The sequence below is a fragment of the Triturus cristatus genome, chromosome 2_1 (genome assembly GCF_964204655.1).
Source record: "Triturus cristatus chromosome 2_1, aTriCri1.1, whole genome shotgun sequence".
NCBI lineage: Eukaryota > Metazoa > Chordata > Amphibia > Caudata > Salamandridae > Triturus > Triturus cristatus.
In genome coordinates this window covers 158,969,093-158,988,408 of record NC_140581.1, presented here as the reverse complement: position 1 = coordinate 158,988,408, position 19,316 = coordinate 158,969,093, and the positions used below count along the sequence as shown (strand labels likewise).

The 19,316-nt window shown below is 46.2% G+C and overlaps 1 protein-coding gene across 1 annotated transcript; it reads right to left on the bottom strand.

Moving 5' to 3' along the window:
* Nucleotides 1-13,127: 13,127 nt before the first annotated feature.
* LOC146863894 (uncharacterized) lies at nucleotides 13,128-18,630 on the bottom strand. The gene is made up of 2 exons (XM_085640694.1): nucleotides 17,537-18,630; nucleotides 13,128-14,052 (listed from the first exon to the last, which is right to left on the bottom strand). The coding sequence occupies exon 1, from the start codon at nucleotides 18,566-18,568 to the stop codon at nucleotides 17,687-17,689; it is 882 nt and encodes a 293-aa protein (XP_085496820.1). The 5' UTR covers nucleotides 18,569-18,630; the 3' UTR covers nucleotides 13,128-14,052; nucleotides 17,537-17,686.
* Between the last annotated feature and the right edge of the window lie 686 nt (nucleotides 18,631-19,316).

Sequence of the window (19,316 nt, the reverse complement as noted above, 5' to 3'; positions counted from 1 at the left end):
CAGGGGCGTAACACAGGCCTCCGCATTCCCCGCACTGCGGGGGGGGGGGGGGGGGGCTCCCAAGCTCCAGGGGGCTCCCTCAGCACTGAACTTCGGCCGGGGAGCTCCTGATAGAGTCCGGAGGGGGCCCCTCCACGTACCTTGCAGGGGGGCCCCCTCAATTATCGTTATGCCACTGGCTGAGAGGAGAAAAAATATGTGTCTACACTGTTAAGGATCAGAAGTGATGTTCAGAACATTACCACAAGCTGTCAGCATTAGGGTGATCTTCCCCCAACTTTTTGCCTTTTTTCTCCATTTTTTGTAACCTTTTTTTGCTCTCAACACTTTAACACTGCTAAACAGTGCTATAGTGCATGTTCTCTCTCCTCTAAACTTGGTAATCCTGGTTTATCCCCAAATGGCACAGTTAATATGCACATATGTCTCTAGTAAAGTGGTACTAAATGCACCCAGGACCTGTAATTAAATGCTACTACGGGACCTGTGCAAAAGAAACAATTGCTGGACGGAATGCTGGACAAAGCAAACATTCACCCCCAGTCACAAGGATCTGGGTTAAGTCCATCATTCTTTTGCTCACCACACCACCCCAGTTTGGAGCCAGCCATATGCAATTCAGTCTTGACCCTGTTCCTTGTGGGAACAGTCCGGCCCGAACTGCCAAGCCAGGTCCTTCCTGGACCAGAAACAAGCATCCCGGGACTGGTTTCAGGGCATCACCCTTCATCAGCCAGGCTAGCTTGAATTCAGTGGTGTAGTGAGCATGGAGGCGTGCTCTACTGCCTTGCTGCCTGCCCGTGTTTGCCACCAAGGGGACTCCATCCCGCACAAACGAACAAGCTCCCAGGAGAGGGATGAGCCGCCACACGCGCTTAAAGCGCAGCGGATCTCCTGCAGTGCAGGATGCACCTGGGCAAAGCCCGGGCCAAAGACGGGCCTGTCCTTGCCAGTCAGTGCTAGGAAGAGGCAGGGCAGGGCCACCCCTCTTACATCCAACCCTGGATTGTGTCACGGTTCGCTACAGCCTCCCAGCAACTCAATAAGGTACTGCGCTAACTTTCGCCACGTGTGTGGAGGATCTGTGTAGAGTGATAGACGCTGCAAAAAAACTAACTTACTCTCTGTTCCAGTTCTAAGACTCACTAATTCACCACGCTAACCTGTAAATGTGATTTTCATATCCAATTGTTGCTTGGGCTAAAACCATCTCTGTGGGCTACTGCCTCTGAACTGCTCAAACCACCCTAACTTGGTTAAATCATGGGCAAACGGAAAGTCATGGAGGGAACTGGGGCAGGAAGTAGCACTAACAGCGAGGCAGGCAAGAGAAAAAGGCAAGGAAATCTCACAAACACGCAGCTAGCAACTGTGTGCTTGACAGAATATACACCCTCATTAGTGTGTGCGAGGGTATCTTAGACGCGGAATCAACATCGCCCCACAATGATGGACAAATTCCTTCCAACCCTGCCTACCTACCATTCCCACAATGTTCCATAAGCACTCTCAAAAGGGAACTCCTGACCACAGTAACACAACATTAGCGGTACAGGGTGAAGGACAAGCAAAGGACATCTACCCCCCGGAATCCTCCACCCGCATTGATGAATGTCCACCAGGCCCCCTTATCCCATGTTCAAACAGATTTGCACCACTGGCGGACACGTCCAACACAGTTACAGATGAAGTGCCCCAGCCATTAAGCACATTGCAAATAGAAGGTAATGAAGGGCAAACCTCTGTACCACAAGACACTCCTCAGCTTATCAATACCCTTAGGTCTGAGATAGTACCATGAGACACATGATTGAATAACTCACTGTACTGGTTAAATCCCTACTCCCCATGGCTCCACTCGGACAACAGCACGTGAACTATTTAACCTATCATGGCCAACAAACCCTTTTGGCAACTAGAACACCTCCTACTGAAAGAGACACATCAGGCTGTGGTGCCCCTTTACCCCTAATACCTCCTGCAAACCACATTCCCAAAGTTTCAAAAGTTGACCATCCATAAAACCCAAAGGCCAATAAATGTAAATATCCTTGCAACCTAAAGACCAACATACTCAAAGATCACTGTAATTCAGTTGCCCCTCGAGTCCACACAGATCACGCTAGACCCTTCAGCACATTATTGAGAACACGCCCCCACGCAAAATCCCTCCAACAGAGCTATCATCCAAGGATCTCCCCCTGACCGCATGGCCCACAAATTTTTATGGTAAATGTCCCTAGGCTCGGCCCCAAGAATGCTTCCGAAAGTGATGATTCTCTAAAAAATAAAGCCATACACTGGATTCGCTATATCAGGGGCTGCCGTTCAGTGATATGAAGATCCTCGTCCCCTGCGCAATCTTATGACTGCATTGAACTTACTTTGTCCAATGCCGATCTGGCAGAGAATCTTCTCGCACTGGAGTATCGAACCTGCCCCCCTGCCACCTCATCTATTCAGTTTAGACGAGTACACACAACTACAGGGGGCGGGACACCTGTTACCCTAGAGGGATGGACATCCCTAGAAGCAGTTGATTGACTACAACATGAACCTGAACTGCACATGGAACAAAGCACTACCCCCCCAAGCACTAAGTGTAGCCCTCATCACCTCTCATCTTCCCCCGATGAACACAAACCATCGATAGATAATTCAGGGATGAAGGGCCTAAGCAACCACTCTGACACTGTACAGAGGACTCAGGAGGCAGGACCTTACATGCCCCCAGATCCCATCGAAATGCCACATCCCCTAGTGTCGTCCAGCCAACAAACATCAAGCAGCAATCTTAACTTCGCCCTGGCCCCAATCTCCCATCAATTAAAGATAATATCATAGAATGTGGCAGGACTAAAAAAGAAATTGCTACTCCCACACTGGAATGAATTGAAAGAGGGATTTGATATCTGCATCCTCCAGGAGACTTGGAGCCTGGTCCCACTATACAAATCAGGCTATGTTTGTTATTGCTTTCCAGCTACCACCATGGGGAGAGCGCGTCCTTCAGGGGGACTGATCATTTGGGTCAATATTGCCCTGGCCTGCTGAATCATTATGCAGCCAATCCTGAGCCCCGACATCCTGAGACTTACCGTCAAGGGACCCAGGGGAGGGGGCATTTTAGACCTGTTTAATATCTAAATTAGAGGGACTAAGGGGGGCAATCCATCGCCCACTGTCACGTTATTAGAACAAGCTCTATCTAGTTGCTCCCCTTACACAGGAATTGTGGTTGCAGGAGATTTTATTTGTGCCTTTGAGCTCAGAGGATACTCTGGGGCTTGACGGAGATGATAGAAAATGGTCTGTCCTCCCACTCAACATACCACCTGTCAAAAGATGGACTTACCTTGCAATCCAACTTAATGCGCTTTCCAAGGAGTTCGGCTTAAGGGCAGCCAATGGCAGAACTCCTTTGGACATCCAGGGGGCAAACACCTTTAATAGAGTTAGCTCCACTTCATGCATAGACTACATCCTAATTGATGTAAAACTGTGGGACAAAACGACCGATATGTTTGTGGGTACCACGATCGATAGCGACCACAACCCCCGCTGCATGACTATGAAGACCCCGTGGGACGTATCATATCACCCTCAGACCATTCGGGCTCCAACTTATATCACTAATATTGGTCCCTCCAATTGCAAAAGGTACTTGAAGTGGCACAAGGTTTCCTTGCAAGATGCTAAAATAGCGGGCATCCGGGAAGTCCTGTCCACAAACACATTGAGCTCCAGGCCCCAGTCGTAGATACAGGCGACTGGGCAGCAGTCCCTACCATCTACTCGCACACAATAGAACAGTTGAGCTCTTATTTCCAAGCACCTATCAAGCATAGCAGATCGCGCGTGCCTCAAAAAAGCCAGCACCCATGGTACACCAAAGATTGCAGGCTCAAAGGACAGGCCCTAGCCCTAGCAATCAGAAGTAAGGACTGCCCCTTGGTCAAGACAGCAAGAAAGGACTATAATGCTGCCCTGCACCAAGCAAAGATCGAGTGGGATGAATCACACTTGCAGGAATTGAAGAATACCAGCCTTGCAAAAAACACAAACCAATTTTGGACTCTTGTTAGCCAGGCCAATAGCAGGGAATCAGGAGTGTCTCCAAATCACATCACAAGCCAAGACTGGCACGACCATTTCTGGAAACTGTATTCCGCTACAGAGGATGGATGTCTGGAGGAGTCATGCGAACCCATAGACATCTCTACAGCAGGGAAATCTAGCGAACCCTTTTCTTTGGCCAAAACAGAAGCGAAAAATAAGATAATCCCTGCCAAAGATCCCAGGCCAGACGGCCTGCCCGGAGACTTATTTCTTGCTGATCCCAGAAGTTGATCACGGTACATCCAACTACTGTTTAATGCTATAGCCAGTGGGTGCCCAGTGCTAGAATCCTGGAAAGGCGCAGAGGTGGTCCCGATCTATAAAAAGGGTGCCAGAGAAGACCCCTCAAATTACAGGCCAATAAGTCTGATTGACGCAATCCAAAAGGTGTTGAGTAGGGTGCTCCAAACGTGGTCAGAAGAGGAAGATGTCCTCTCCCAATACCAGGCTGGCTTTAGGTCTATCACTGGAAAGATCGACCAGGTATTTAGGCTACTCCTTAAATGCTGGAAAGTTGTGGTAATTGGCAAGGGCAGTCTTTACCTTGCTTTCATTGACTTAAAGACTGCCTTCGATCTGGTACCCAGGATCAGGTTGTGGCAGACCCTTAAAGATATGGGCATCCCTCCCCAATACTTAATCTATTGATCCGCCTCCATCAGGGGAACAATGCTCATTTGAGATGGGGGACCAAGGCCAGCTGACAGAATAGATTCCAGTTGGCAGGGGAGACCGCCAGGGTTGTGTCATGGCTCCCATCCTGTTCTCTTTATATGTAAATGGGGTGGTGAGTTTCCTTCAAGAAGGCCCTGCTGATGCTCAAATCCTGGCGGGTGACAAAGTGCCGACTCTCCTATTTGCAGACGACACCTTGTTGGTGTCGAAGACCCCAGCCGGGCTACAACACCTCTAAAACAAAGCTCATGGTATTTAACCCAAACAAATCTTTTAAGAAAAACCTCACGTTGAAGGGCACCCCCTGGAGAAAGTCAGCACCTTCGATTATCTTGGCATCCAACTCTCAGATAAAATGCTCTGGAGGCCCCACTTAGCCAAAATGCTTATGAACCACAAACGTGTGGTCGGGGCACTAAGCAAAGAACATCGCTCCTCATATAGCAGGCCAGTTGCCCCGGCCCTCGTAGTCTATGACGCTAAGGCAGTTAGCTCAGCTCTGTACGGAGCTGAGCTATGGGAGTTTGATAATACAGATGATATCAGTAGATCTGAGCATAAGTTCTTGAGGGATTTGGTGATGCTTCCCCGCAACACTCCATTAACACCCCTAATGTATGATACGGGCAGGCGGCCAATCAGAGATATTGCTAAGCTACGCCCATTGCTCTTCTGGGCACGCCTAAGGCATACCCCAGAACTCACCAAGTATGCCACAGTGCTAATGGAGGTGATGGACCTAGATGTGGATCATAGGGTCAAATGGATAACAAACGTTAGGAAAACGATGACATTACTGGGCCTTAAAGAATCATGGAATACCCAAAAACCCCCAAGTAAGGTACAGCTCAAGAGAATATACTGGGATTGGATAGATAGTGAGGAACTTAGCAAGCCCAATGTGGGGAGGCTAATGACTAATTTCTCAACCATAAGCAGACCAGAAGCCTCGAGCCTTATCTGGATGTAATCCAGGTCCCACGAGATAGGGCATTGTATATCCAATTCAGGCTCAGTACACTCCCAGTCCATGCATTAACATCAAAGAGCCGTTCACCCACACACATAATAGAAGGTTTCCCCTGCTGCGGAGCCCTGCTGGAGTTTGTTGCCCATGTCACGTTTGCCTGTCCAGTCTACAACATCGCGAGATCTAAATGGCTAAAACCGATCTGCAGACACCTGGGCACCCGCGGCCATCTGGTTGCTTTGCGTATTCTGAAATCCGACCCAAGTGTACTTTTTACTTGTGGGGTGGATAAATTTCTAAGCTATGCTTGGATAGTCAGGCAAAAAGCCTTGCGAGGGGTGCCTTAATTTTACGCTTTGGGTGACACCGGAAGCCACTGGGCTGCACTGTACATACCGAAACATGACCAAAGAGCCTTCTTCTTGTGGGGTAATTAAGTTCCAAGCTAGGTATGAACAGTCAGTCTAAAAGCCTTGTGAGGGATGCCCTAAATCTCCATACTCTAGACCACACCGAGGAATTACTCTAACTCAAGAAAGTCTTTTTCGAATGTAAAAGCACTGGCACTTTATATAACCCCGCTGGGTTGTACTGTCAAGTTTTCATCCTTTTTAAAAATCCGTTTTTAATTCATGCATGATTTTAGGTACGTATTTGTAGAAATTTGTATGTACAGCTTTTTAGATAACTGTTTTTATGCTTTGTGATGCAACACTAAGTCGAAAAACTACTGTGCAGGCACAATCTCCAGTTTAATTATGTATCAACTGATTATCTGTATCAATTTATTCCTTTCATTTGCTGTACAAATGTTGCATAATGTTTTTATGATACAAGTTATCGAAATAAAGCAACTGATGATGAAATGCATTGGACCCACGTCTGAGCATACCCTTCCCACTTAGGGTGACATATTCAAAAGAAAAAAATGATGGACGGAATGCTGGACAATGCAAAAATACTCACCCCCAGTCACAAGGATCTGGTTTAAATCCATCATTCTTTTGCTCACCACATCACCCCAGTTTGGACCCAGCCATATGCAATTCAGTCTTGACCCTGTTCCTTGTGGGAACAGTCCAGCCTAAACTGCCAAGCCAGGTCCTCCCTGGAAACAAGGATCCTGGGACCGATTTCACGGCATCACCCTTCATCAGCCAGGCTAGTTTGAATCCAGTGGTGTAGTGAGCATGGGACCCATGTCTGGGCATACCCTTCTCACTTAGGGTGACATATGCAAAAGAAACAATTGAAGGACGGAATGCTGGACAATGCAAACATTCACCCCCAGTCACAAGGATCTGGGTTAAATCCATCATTCTTTTACTCACCACACCACTCCAGTTTGGACCCAGCCATATGCAATTCAATTGTTGTTTTTGCATGTGTCACCCCGAGTGGGACGGGTATGCCCAGACGCCGGTCCCATGCTCTCCATGCCATTGGAGTCAAGCTATTCTTGCTGATGAGGGTTGAAACCCTGAGATCCATCCTAGGATGCTTGTTTCCTGCCCAGGGAGGACCTAGCCTGGCAGTTCGGGCTGGACTGTTCCCATTGGGCACAGGGTCAAGACTGATTTGCATATGGCTGGTTCAAACTGGAATGGCATGGTGAGCAAAAAAACCTCAGTACAGATCTCTGTACTGAGGTGAATGTATGACATTGTTCTGCATTCTGTCCATCAATTTTTGTTTTTACTACTGGACCTGCAGCACTGATTGTGCCACCCACCATAGAATCACTTTAAACATGTCTAAGGCCTGCCATTGCAAAGCCAGTGTGTGTAGTGTAAGCTGCAATTTTGACCTGGTAAAATAAATATTTTGCCAGCCACAAACCTTTAATTTCAACACATATCGGTCACCTCCAGGGTAGGCCCTGAACACACCATAGAGCAATGTTTTAAAAATGTTGGACATGTGCTTTTAAGTTTCATGCAGTCCTCAGAACCGATGCATCACCCCGACAGCATGGTGCATCCATGGCATAGGCCCTCGTATATCTCATCGACGGCAGCCTCAACGACAACACCATACTCCGCAATGCAGCCTCACAGCTTCTTAGAACTGACACATCACCCCGACTGCACGCCACATCACTGACCGTGGACTACACATTGGAAGCCCCGTTGATGGGATCCTCTTTGATGATGCAGCAACACCTCACACCACAGCCTCTCTCCGTCTCAAAACTGTTGCATCACTTCACTGTGCAATACATCTCCGACGTGGAGCCTCGCAATGCTCTGCAATCAGGATTTAAGGTTCTTTGTTCAGCGGGTCTAACTGGGTCCCTGTAGCCAACAGATTGTGCACCCTACTTAAGTAGCCTTTTAAACATGTATAAGGCCTGCCATTGCAGAGCCTGTGTGTGCAATGTAAACTGCCATTTCGACCTGACAAAATATATCTTTAGCAAGGCCCAAACCTTCCTTTTTGATACATATAAGTCACTTCCAGGGTAGACCCTGGACAGCTCAGAGGATAGAGTGCAAGATATTTGAAAAGTAGGACATGTGCTTTTAGGTTTTTCACGTCCTGGTAGTTGAAATCTCTCAAATTCATTTTTCACTGCTGCAGAGCCTATCTCTCCGATAGGATACCATCGGACTTGCCTTATTATATCTTATGTGTCATTTCCAAATTGTAAGGGGTAACTGGTTAATGTTTGGTGCCTGGAATCCTAATATAAAATCCTATTTTATGACAAAGTCGCATTTTAAATTGTAATTCTGAAAAAGCCACTTTTAGAAAGTTACCATTATCTTGCCTTAGCTATTTGCTGACTGCAGCCTATCTATGGTCACAAAACTGGGTGTAGTTGGCAGTGGGACTTTGTGAATGCCTCCTAGACAGCCATACATAATATGAGCTTAGATGTGACTAGGTTAGCCATCACTGGAGGAGCTGGGCTCAGCCTCATTTACATCTGAATAGGCCGTGTCCTATCTCCACACAAAGGGCCTAACAACCAGGTGCGGCCAGCACAGGTAACAGCGGTGGGGCAGTGGGGTGGGGGCAAAGTCAACACATGACAGGATAGGGAAAGTAAGATAAAAAATAAATAAAACCACTTACCTTGCGCTTGTCGCATCAGCAAGTCAGCGATGCCGCGATCGCAAGGTAAATGTTTTTTTATTTTTTTCACCTTACTTTTCCTATTCCATTGTCTGTCGACTTCCCCCCCGCCCCACCGCCTCACCACTGTTAACTGTGCCGACCATCCCTGCTAACAACAGTACACTGTTACTTCAGCCAGTGTGGCACTAGGACAGGGCAGGTAGGGAATCCCATGCACTTCAAAGAAACTCTCTAGCAGTTCTCCCACCTTCCAAAACCAGGGCACCAGAGTATAAAAAGTGGGCCTCAGACACCAACTCTTCTGTACTCTTCTAGAAATGTGGATACTTTGCCAGGAAGAAGGACTAATATGATGCTGAAAGACTGCCACTCTGTTGGACTGCTGCCCTGCTGTGCAGACCTACTACCTGCTGCCCTCTTGCCTGGGTGAGAAGGACTGGACTTGCATCTCTTGAACACAGACCCCAGAGTAACTGCAAGGGCTAGTTGGCTGACCTCCTAATCTGAAGCCTCAGGGGCATAACAAGTTTCAACAACCTTGCAACTGCACCTGGACTCTGCCATCTGTGAGTCTACCCTGCCAAATCGTGCCACCCCAGTCCTAGACACTTGGAAGTGGGCCTAAGGTGTGGCTGCATGGATCAGTCCCATCGCAAAGATCTGCATCGCCTACACAGACCTCGGAATTGACAGCGCATACACACCACAGGCCCTTGCATCTCTCGGTGATGGCAGCCACAACGCCGGACTCCACATAACACACTCGCAGCTCCTTGGACGAGATATATTGTCCCAACTGCATGCCGCATCCCTGCCGTTTGACTTCACATCATAAGCCCTGTTGACAGGTTCCTTGATGACAATGCAACATGACCTTGCACTGCAACCTCATCGCATCTCAGAACTGATGCATCACTTCAACTGTGCAACGCATCTTCAAAGAGGGTCCTCAGAATGCTCCCCAGCTGAATTTAAAGTTCTTTGCTCAGCAGGCCTAACTGGGTACCTGTAGCCGGCCCGTGCTACATCATGGTTGGCCTGAATTTGTGATTTTATCCCCGTCCAACACGACCAGATATCAACAGGTGCCAATTTCAGCTTTTTGGCACTATTTGCTCTAAAAACATTAAAATCCAAATGCTCTGGTTTTACTTATTGGATTTTTGTCTTGTTTTATTTATTCAATTTTACTCTATTGGTCTAACACTGTTGTGGGCTCCTTTTGCAGTATGTTTTCATTGTGTTACTGTTTAAAGTGTTGCACAAATACTCAACTCATTGCCACTAAGTTAAGCCTGACTTCTCTGTGCCAAGCTACCAAGGGGGTGAGCACATGTTGTTTCGGGGTTTGCTTGTGCCTTACCCTGACAGGGATTGTAGCTGCTTCTTGCCCAGGGCTCACATCCCAATTTCTTACATTTACACATTGCCTTTAATTTAAGTAGGACTGCTTTTGTGCCAAGCTACCAGAGAATTAATCACAGGTTAATTGAGTGAATTTTGTTGTTCACCCTGACAAGAATTGTGATTATTATTTGAGGTGGTATCTCACCCACCTCAGGTAACACTAACATTTCTTACACTCTGCTATTGTTATTTTCCTGTGTAACCACAAACCCAGAGTGTATCTGGGGTGAGGGAACCAGAGGCACCGGGTACTGGGAGTCAGCAGCCTCCAACATAAATGTTTAAACACAACGGAGCTGCTTTCAGTGGGGTGATATAAGTGCAAATGTTTCTTAGTTCGTGAGTGCAGGCTTCTCACAAAAAGTGAAGGACTGGCCTCACACACCACCTGGTGTCATGCTTCATCATAGACCAGTCCTCGCCCTATAAAAAACTTGGTTTGATAGAGGGCGGGCATACACCTGACGACAGGGATGCACTTCTAAACTAAGTGGGGGCCCTTACAGAAAAAAAGTGAGTTAAAAAGCCATTATAGATGTCAAATTAAATTTCATATTGCCTGCATCTATATAGTATTTAAAAATAGGGCTATCGGTGACTAGGGGATGTTATTGTCCCCCCACCGATGTCAGTAGGGTCGCTAGTTTCTGCCAGATGGCCCAGGAGGGTCCGCGGCATTCATCAGGACCTAAGGGAAAGAGGTGCGGGCCCCACTCTTACCAAACTGTGGTGAGTGGGTATCTACTGTGTGGGGTGACAAGATCACACTCCACTACGAAATGGCCTCGGTATCTAAAGCCTGTAAGAAAAAAACAACAACATGAACAGCGAAACATAGCAAATCACATAGAATTCGATTAACACTCAGACTCATGCACAGGTTACTAATTGTGAGTGGCTATGAGTGCAGAGTTTAGTGTCAGTCATCTGTGTACTAGAAGAAACATGGAGAAATGTTTTAATTTGACATCTATAATGGCTTTTTAACTCACTTTTTTCTGTAAGGGCCCCCACTTAGTTTAGAAGTGCATCCCTTTCGTCAGGTGTATGCCCGCCCTCTATCAAACCAAGTTTTTAGAGGGCGAGAAACATTTGCACTTAGATCACCCCACTGGGAGCAGCTCTGCTGTGTTTTAAAAAAAAATTGTTATTTTCCTTCCAGATAAAGAATTGGCCTGCGCAAAGATACTGAGATTAGAGTGTTGTGACCAAACTGTGAAGAAATGTCCCTAACTGGCAATGCAGAAGATGCTGTATCATTTCTTTCTGGAGAGTATTGACTACCAGTAAAATACGTTCTTAAGCCCGAAGCAATTATTTTAGTATTTACTAATCATAACTGTTCAGCTATGTCTCATATAGTAATTACTAATCAGATCTGTAAGACTATGTCCTATATAGTTTGTCTGAGAGTGTGTTCAGTCTCTTTAAAAATTAGCGCCTCAAGACCCTCACGGGCGACTCTGTAAATGCTTGATTGAGTGATTGATTGATTGATTGATTAATCACATATCTGAAAAATATCTTGCACAGAAGTGGTTTGCATAGAAGTACATATTATCAGTGCTTAATTTGAGCTGGTGGTTTCCGGTGCTAGGCACTCGCACTTAATTGTCAGCACTGACGCTAGTGACAGTCCACCATATGGGGGTACTGTCTGAGATGAGCACAATAACTGTGCTTATCAAGTCAAATCACATTGGAAATTAATAATATAAGCCTCTCACACCATTATTATAGCTTTGCGTGCCTAAAATAGTCTGAATTTTCACACTTGTAGAAGTGCGATGGTTAGGTTTTATGTTGGTACTGTCATTGGCAACGCTGGCAGGGCTATGGCACATAGGGCCTCACTACGATGGTGAACGGACTTCAGTCCATCCACCATTTTATCGGATTTGGGACCAGCCGCCTACGAGCGTACCTACTCACAATCTGAATTATGATGCAACCGCCACCACGGCATTCACATTACCTATATTTTGTATTGTGGAGGGGATGCGGTCAGTAGCCCCCGCTGCAATACAAAAAATAGGGTGGAGACATATCTCTGTGCTATGTCGCAGGCACCATGCAGGGCCTGCCAAATCGTACTGGGATATGTAGGGGGGCCTTCGGTGCCCCCTAGGGTACGTGTTGCTGCCCCAGGGATTAAGTGGGGCCTGCTACGGGACCCTAAATCTGTTTCCGCCAGCTGTTTTGTGTCGGGTTGACCGCTGCAGATTGATCCGGGGAAAGGGATATCATAACCCCTACGGCGGTGCCAGCCAGGCACCGCCGGAATGCAGTGATTTGCAGTTGGTCCAATGCGCGGTCTGATTTGATCCGCCCGTCTTGACCATGACGGTCGGTCTTTCCAACCGCCACGCTTCCCCGGCCATCATAATATGGTGGGGGGAACCGCATTTCAATGGCAGAGGGACCGCCACCGACAGCCTGTCGGTGGCGGTCCCTCGACCATCTTAATGAGGATCTTCTTTTTTTTTTAAATTAAGCACTGCATATGTCCTATATAAAATATTTGGTGATCAGGAAGAAACGAACTAGTCAGGGAAAGATAACACAGTGCAGGTTATTTTGTCCTATAGTAATCTGCTTAGTGTTATTAACCACCAAGAAACACATTTGAACACAGTATGCGTTTTTGTCTTCTAGATTTGTGCTGCCATGCCACACCATGGACCGCTGCTGGAAAAAGGAACAGGGCCAAAAGCCACACCAGATTTACAGCACCACCTGGGGTTGTATTTATATTGTCATAAATCCTGTAATATTTTTGTTGTGGGATACAAATAGGTGACTACTTGTTTTGCAGGAAAGAAAACTAGAAACACAACGATATAAGTAAAGAAAGCTAAAATTGAATTATATATTCTGAATCACATTTATTTATTTTTTAGCTTTATTTGATAGACTTCATACAGATCTCTTACTGCCTCTTTTTGACAACTACAACACACACAGAAATTCTTTTGTATTGGTTTTATTTGGACCGGGAAAACCATTCTAAGAGCATGAACTTTAGACCATTAACGTCTACTTTTTGGCGCTGGTAGCACTTTCATTTCACGTAATAAGCAGTTTACAGACGGGATTGCAAGATTCTGGGCGCACTGTTGACAATGACAATAAACAGATTAACACTAGAGTGCTGGTTTATGAGCTGATGGTCAAGACGCCACTCCATGCTTGTAAATAAAGTATCAACACATTGCTTGAGGTTTGACACTGAATTCAGATAGGAAATACGGCTGAGGTGTTCTCTCATGCAACGCTCTGTTGTACAATGCACATTCCACGGGTGCAGCTACCGATGGTGCAGCAGGTGCAGTGGCACCGGGGTCCAGAGCCCTCAATGGTCCATTAAACAGTGATAATTGCTGTTTTTTACGACCCCAACAGCAGTCAAGGGGTCCGTTTTCCTCCCATGCACCAGGGCCCAGGGCATTTTTGAAACACTACTAGCACATTCGTGGCCATCTGTGTAAAAGAGCACCTTATGCAGGCATAAGAAAGCCGGATACGAGTGAGGCTGGAAGGGTGGGTTCAGGGGAACGAGTCCCGCTCCGCAGAGCTTCCATCACTGGCACAGCTTAATACACTCTTATGAGGAGCATTGCAAACACTGGACACAGACCGCCTTTGTACAGAAGGAACATGAACAGACACGTTACGAAACCCGCCATCCGATCTCTGCTAGGTGTGTATCCTGTCTCCGCCAGCGAGCCACGGGGCTTGTGACGTCTCCAGTCTTTTCTAATCTGGGGACGAATGAAAAGGAGTGCGATGCTAGCTTTACCCTGGAGGAAAACAGAAGGAAACACGGGTTAGTAATTTTACACCTAATTTGTAACTCGTACGTGACATATACTACATGCCAGTCAGACCTACTGCACAGGATACATGCAGTGACTCTTGCAGTGCGTGCAGCCAGGGTCGGACAGGCCCTTTATCCCACTGGGCATTTCCCCAGTGGATTGGAGCCTTGGAAAGCCGGTTTTAAAAGCCTAGGGCCGCTCGGTCACTTTCCACAGCTCACCTAGGTTAATAGAAGCAGACAGAGGAGGCTTCGAGAGAGAGAAAGAAGGAGAAAGGGGCAAGGTGGAGAGAAGACGATCAGAGAGAGAGGAGAGGCAGGATGAATGGATGGGTGGGTGGATGAGTGGATGGATGAGTGTGTGGATGAGTGGGTGGGCGGATGAGTGAGTGAGTGGGTGGATGGATGGATGGTGGGCACACATTTTGCGTTCATGGTTTGGAGTGCATTTATTCTTAAATTGAGGTAACAAGTATGGCAGAAAATCTAACTCATCAATGTTCCCCATGTCACAGCAGATCACACTTATGGCCCTGCTGTTTAGCTGTGTTGAAACAATTGGTGATTTCCATTATTTCGTCCCAGCCTGAAGGCATCCTTTTGAGAAGTGTACTGAAAATATATGGGGGCATATTATCAAGAAACTGCGTTAAAATTATCGCCGCTGCCGCTAAAGCGGCGATAATGGGCTTGATAATATGCCCTTGAGAATTCCCATAGAAACCCATGTTCTGGTGTCAACCTGGGCTTCTATTGGAATTCTCTGCGGCATATTATCAAGCCCATTATCGCCGGTTTAGCGGCAGTTTCATGCTGCTAAAGCGGCAATAATTTTAACGCCGTGCTTGATAATATGCCCCATGGAGAGACGAGAGCATATTTGGTTGAACTTTTTGGATCTATAGTTTGAGCCTGAAGTCTTTTTTGGACTGTCCTCTTCCTCTGCCACCTGCTTCGGTCATCATTTTCACCGGTCCCGATTTCTAGTTTCATCCTCTGTTTTCCCCATACACATTTCTTGGAGCAGGTACTGTGCAGTGGACATGTCCATGCATGACCCTATGTTGTATCAATTCTTGAAACCTACACTCTGTCCAGTCCACACATTGTAAGCTTTTCATTATTAAAAGCTATACTGTGTATTGCTGGTTTTTACTTTATGTTTGTGTCTTATGTACTTGAACACTTGCAAACATCTCTTAGAGCTTCTAAGCAATCCCTTTATTCAGCGCCAATATGCCCAAAGGCTGGATAAGCGCTTTACAACTGCAGGTGTTGTGTTGTGTTGCTGATGCAGTTCTGGAAGTTCACCAAATGGAATCCCTTCCTACAGTATATCAGGTCACTGGCAGCCAACATCATTTCATTAGCCCCTTTGTGAATGTCTCTAGCCCACTTGGAGGTGGCCTCCAACGCTAGGCAGAGTACACGGTGTTCATATGTCCTAAATATTCATAAGTCTGCCCTATTGTTTGGTGGGTGGCGCCTGCCCTCCTCTAGGACAACATTTCCAACAGTCCCCACCCTGCCACCAAAGAGTTTCATTATTGTTTCTGCCGATAACTTCATTAGGAGGTCATGAAAAGAAGATAGGACCTTAAACTCGTCATTTGATGATTTTTTTTAACAAACACAACTCCAAGGAATTGTTGTGTTAATTGTCGGTTTTTGTGCTCTTGCTTTTGATTGTTAACCGAGACCCGGATTTATACAACATGAAATCATAAATGAGGTAATCACCAGCAACACGTATGCAGCTCGTGAGGAACATTAGGAGTTGGATTGTTAGGGCCCGATTCACAGAACTAACTTAAGACAAAATCCTAAACTTACTACCATTTTGGTATTCACAGAAGGCACTTACTCATTTTGGTATTCACAGAAGGCACTTACTCATTTTGGTATTCACAGAAGTTAGGAGTCCTAACTTTAGGACTCCTAAATGCCTTCTGTGAATACCGAAAGTCTTAAAATTAGGATTTTTCTCAATTTAGTAGTCCTAAGTCTAAATTTAGGACTACTAAATTGAGAAAAATCCTAATTTTAAGACTTTCGGTATTCACAGAAGGCATTTAGGAGTCCTAAATTTAGGAGTCCTAACTATACTACTACTAAACTGCGAAAAATCCTAATTTTAAGACTTTCGGTATTCACAGAAGGCATTTAGGAGTCCTAAAGTTAGGACTCCTAACTTCTGTGAATACCGAAATGAGTAAGTGCCTTCTGTGAATACCAAAATGGTAGTAAGTTTAGGATTTTGTCTTAAGTTAGTTCTGTGAATCGGGCCCTTAATGTTTGAGGGTAATTCTAGCAAATAGGATGCTCAGCTCTCAAACCGAATACTCTCATTTAGCGCTTGCTTGTGAAATGTGTGCACACAGAAGAGAACAGCCACTGAGAGAGAACTGGAAACCCCTGACTGTCTCCCATTGGCACTGCACACCAGGGTCTGCGTTGCCAGGGACTTTTGGTGCCTTACATTTTGGGGCATATTTACAAACAGTTCACGCAAGGCAGAGCGGCGAGGGATTTTGCTGCGCTGTGTCGTATACAAGGGAGGCAGCACAACAGTGCCATACTTTTAAAGATATGGGGCAGCTGTGCTCTTTCCTTGTGCCGGCGGCTGCCCGGTCAGGGTCGTTTTTGCACAGGGAGGGATAGCTTCCTGCAAAAACTATCATTGAGGGCTATTATGATTCTGCAGCACACGTGCAGGGAGGAAACCACGAGGAGCTATGAGATTCCTTCTCTTTGTTACGTCAGACTCAGGTAGACGCACAATTATGGAGGAAATCCATGTTTACAAGTCTTTGTAAATATAGGTTTGCATCAAAATACATGTGAGGATGCATGGGAACACTCGGGGAGCAGCCATGCAATGCCTACCTGATGCAAGGTAATTCAAGGCAATGCTATGCGGTGCCTTGCATTACTGTTTTTTAGATAGCCAGGCAAAGCCATGTAACTCTGGGATTTGCGTGGCTTTTTATTTCCTGAAATAGATTTTTTTGTCGTGTCTCACCAAAATTGTGACGCAATCCTGAAGCAAAAACATTGTAAATCGAAGCCTTAGTGTTTTGAAGAGTGGAGGAATCCTCACTTTCTCTTACCTCTCATGTATCAAAACAATTCACTATTCTTCAAAGCTGCTGAGGCAGAGTGGTCATGGTAATGGGGCACAGGAACACTCTGATGATGCATAGCACATCCACAGGCACTTTCACTAGAAATCAGCCAACACAGGCACCCACTTGTGATGAAAAATGCACTGTGTACTAATATGCAGAAAACTTGTGGTACAGTATTAGTGCGTGCTAAACCACCACGGTTCCTCAGTCCCCTTTACCTGGGACAGAGGCACAATATTCTACTGACATTTGTCATTAAAGCTATAGAATATACACTTATTTTAGCTCTCAGTCAACTTACACAAATACAAGAAAACAGATATAAACAGTGAAAATTACCCTGGTTAGCCAAGCTCAGTGAGCAGATGATGGTCTTCCTGTCCATCTCTTCTTGCAGGGTTCAGAGGTCTCAATTGGATCCAGTGAGTTCATGCTACACTCACTGAACCAGTTCATGGAAGACATTTGGTTTTCGATTCTGATCTGAAGTTATGCAAAGGGATTGCTTTGTGTTCTTCCCACCGGCGTGGGAAACTTCTCCATGGCCGCACTGTTGGATCGCATGCGTTTAATGCCAGATAAATGCTTCTTCATGAGAGACTGGAACCGCTGCTTGTCTGATTTGATGGGGCAACTGTCTGAACCTGAAGACACAGGGTGAGGTGAGATAAGGCAGATTGCTTCACAAGAAGCTGATCTTCCAGCCCTCTTTGGAAGGGACGGTTCTGGAGTACAGCTTTGCTGTTTGCGGTCATTTAGAGGAGTGGAAGGGCTTCTTGACAGAGGTTTGTTCTTCTTTTTCTGGGACAACATAAATCGAAGGTCAACAGGGTCCTGATCAAAAAAGAGGGACTCTTTTCTTCGGATGTTGGGACTTTCGCCCAACGCGAGGAACCCGTATGGTGTTGTAATTTTCGAGAGATGAGGCAGAGACAGGGCAGCTCTTGTGGCTGGATCTGCGTGATCTCTAGCACTCTCCAGTTCGTAGGGAAGGACGCTCATGTCTGTGCTGCCCAAGGGTGTCTTTTTACTTGAAATCCTCCTTCCACAAAGACTTTCTCCTCTGATGTGGGAGTCAGAATGACATCTGTTGGATCTGGGCATGAATCGTTTCTCAAAAGTGATCTGCTTCTCTCGAGAGGATCCTTCAACATCATCGGCTGCTGCGACTGGTAGAAACACGTGGTCTACGTCTAACGAGGGGATGATAAACTTGGGGATGCGATCTGGAGTCATCACAACACTGAAAATGTCCATATTCTTCTTTGCCATCTCATCCCCAGCAGCTGGCTTATTGAGCTTAAATGTTCTCCAAGTTAGCACGTTGTCCAGGGCACTCCTGATGGAAAGCTGGGCTGCTGCGGGCAGCATGACCGACTGTGGTGTGTCGGTGTTGGGCTCCTAGGTGAGAGGGTTTCCACTGCAGAGGTTTCTGAAAGGAAACCCAATTCCTGTTTATAAAACAAAGCTAGCCAACCTACGTCAACAGATGGCCACACGTCACTGGCATGGCAACCGACGATAAGAAGGCTTTTACAGTCCCACTAGTCCACTCAGACACTCATTCATGCCGCACCTTACAATGGAGCAGACTGGAGTCTCGGATATTTAATTGAGCTAGCATTCAGTGCCTTTGCAAGCATTTCACAGTACAAGTTGAAATGTTATTTTTTCAGTTTTGCAAACGTGCAGCTCTTTTGATAAAAGACAAAAACTTCAGTCTGAATTCACCTGTCCCTTAAGTGTGTTATTTCTTGCATGGCTGTTTGGAAAAGAGGCAACCACGCTGTACAAGTTTTGTTTTGTGTCATGAAATCCCCCAAAGATTCATAAAAGTAGAGATCAAAGTTGAATCGATTTCTTATCAGGCTAGCGAGACATCATAATAAGGGCGAAGTAGAACGTTCTTAAACCCACTGATACGTGTACATTATTCCACAGCCCTCAGTCTTCACGAGCTCTGAAGGGGAAGCAAGGAAACATGCTGACACTATGCAAAGCATGTACATTATTTAATTCAATTATTGCAGGTGTATGCAGCCCAGCAAAGAGCTCGTGTGCAGAGGGGAGGCACGAGTTTCGAAGTTTGGCTGTAAAGAAAACATACCCCTGCCTTTCC

Excerpts from the sequence above, each read along its gene's own strand:
- LOC146863894 (XM_085640694.1), bottom strand. The coding sequence starts at position 18,568 with ATGCTGCCCGCAGCAGCCCAGCTTTCCATCAGGAGTGCCCTGGACAAC.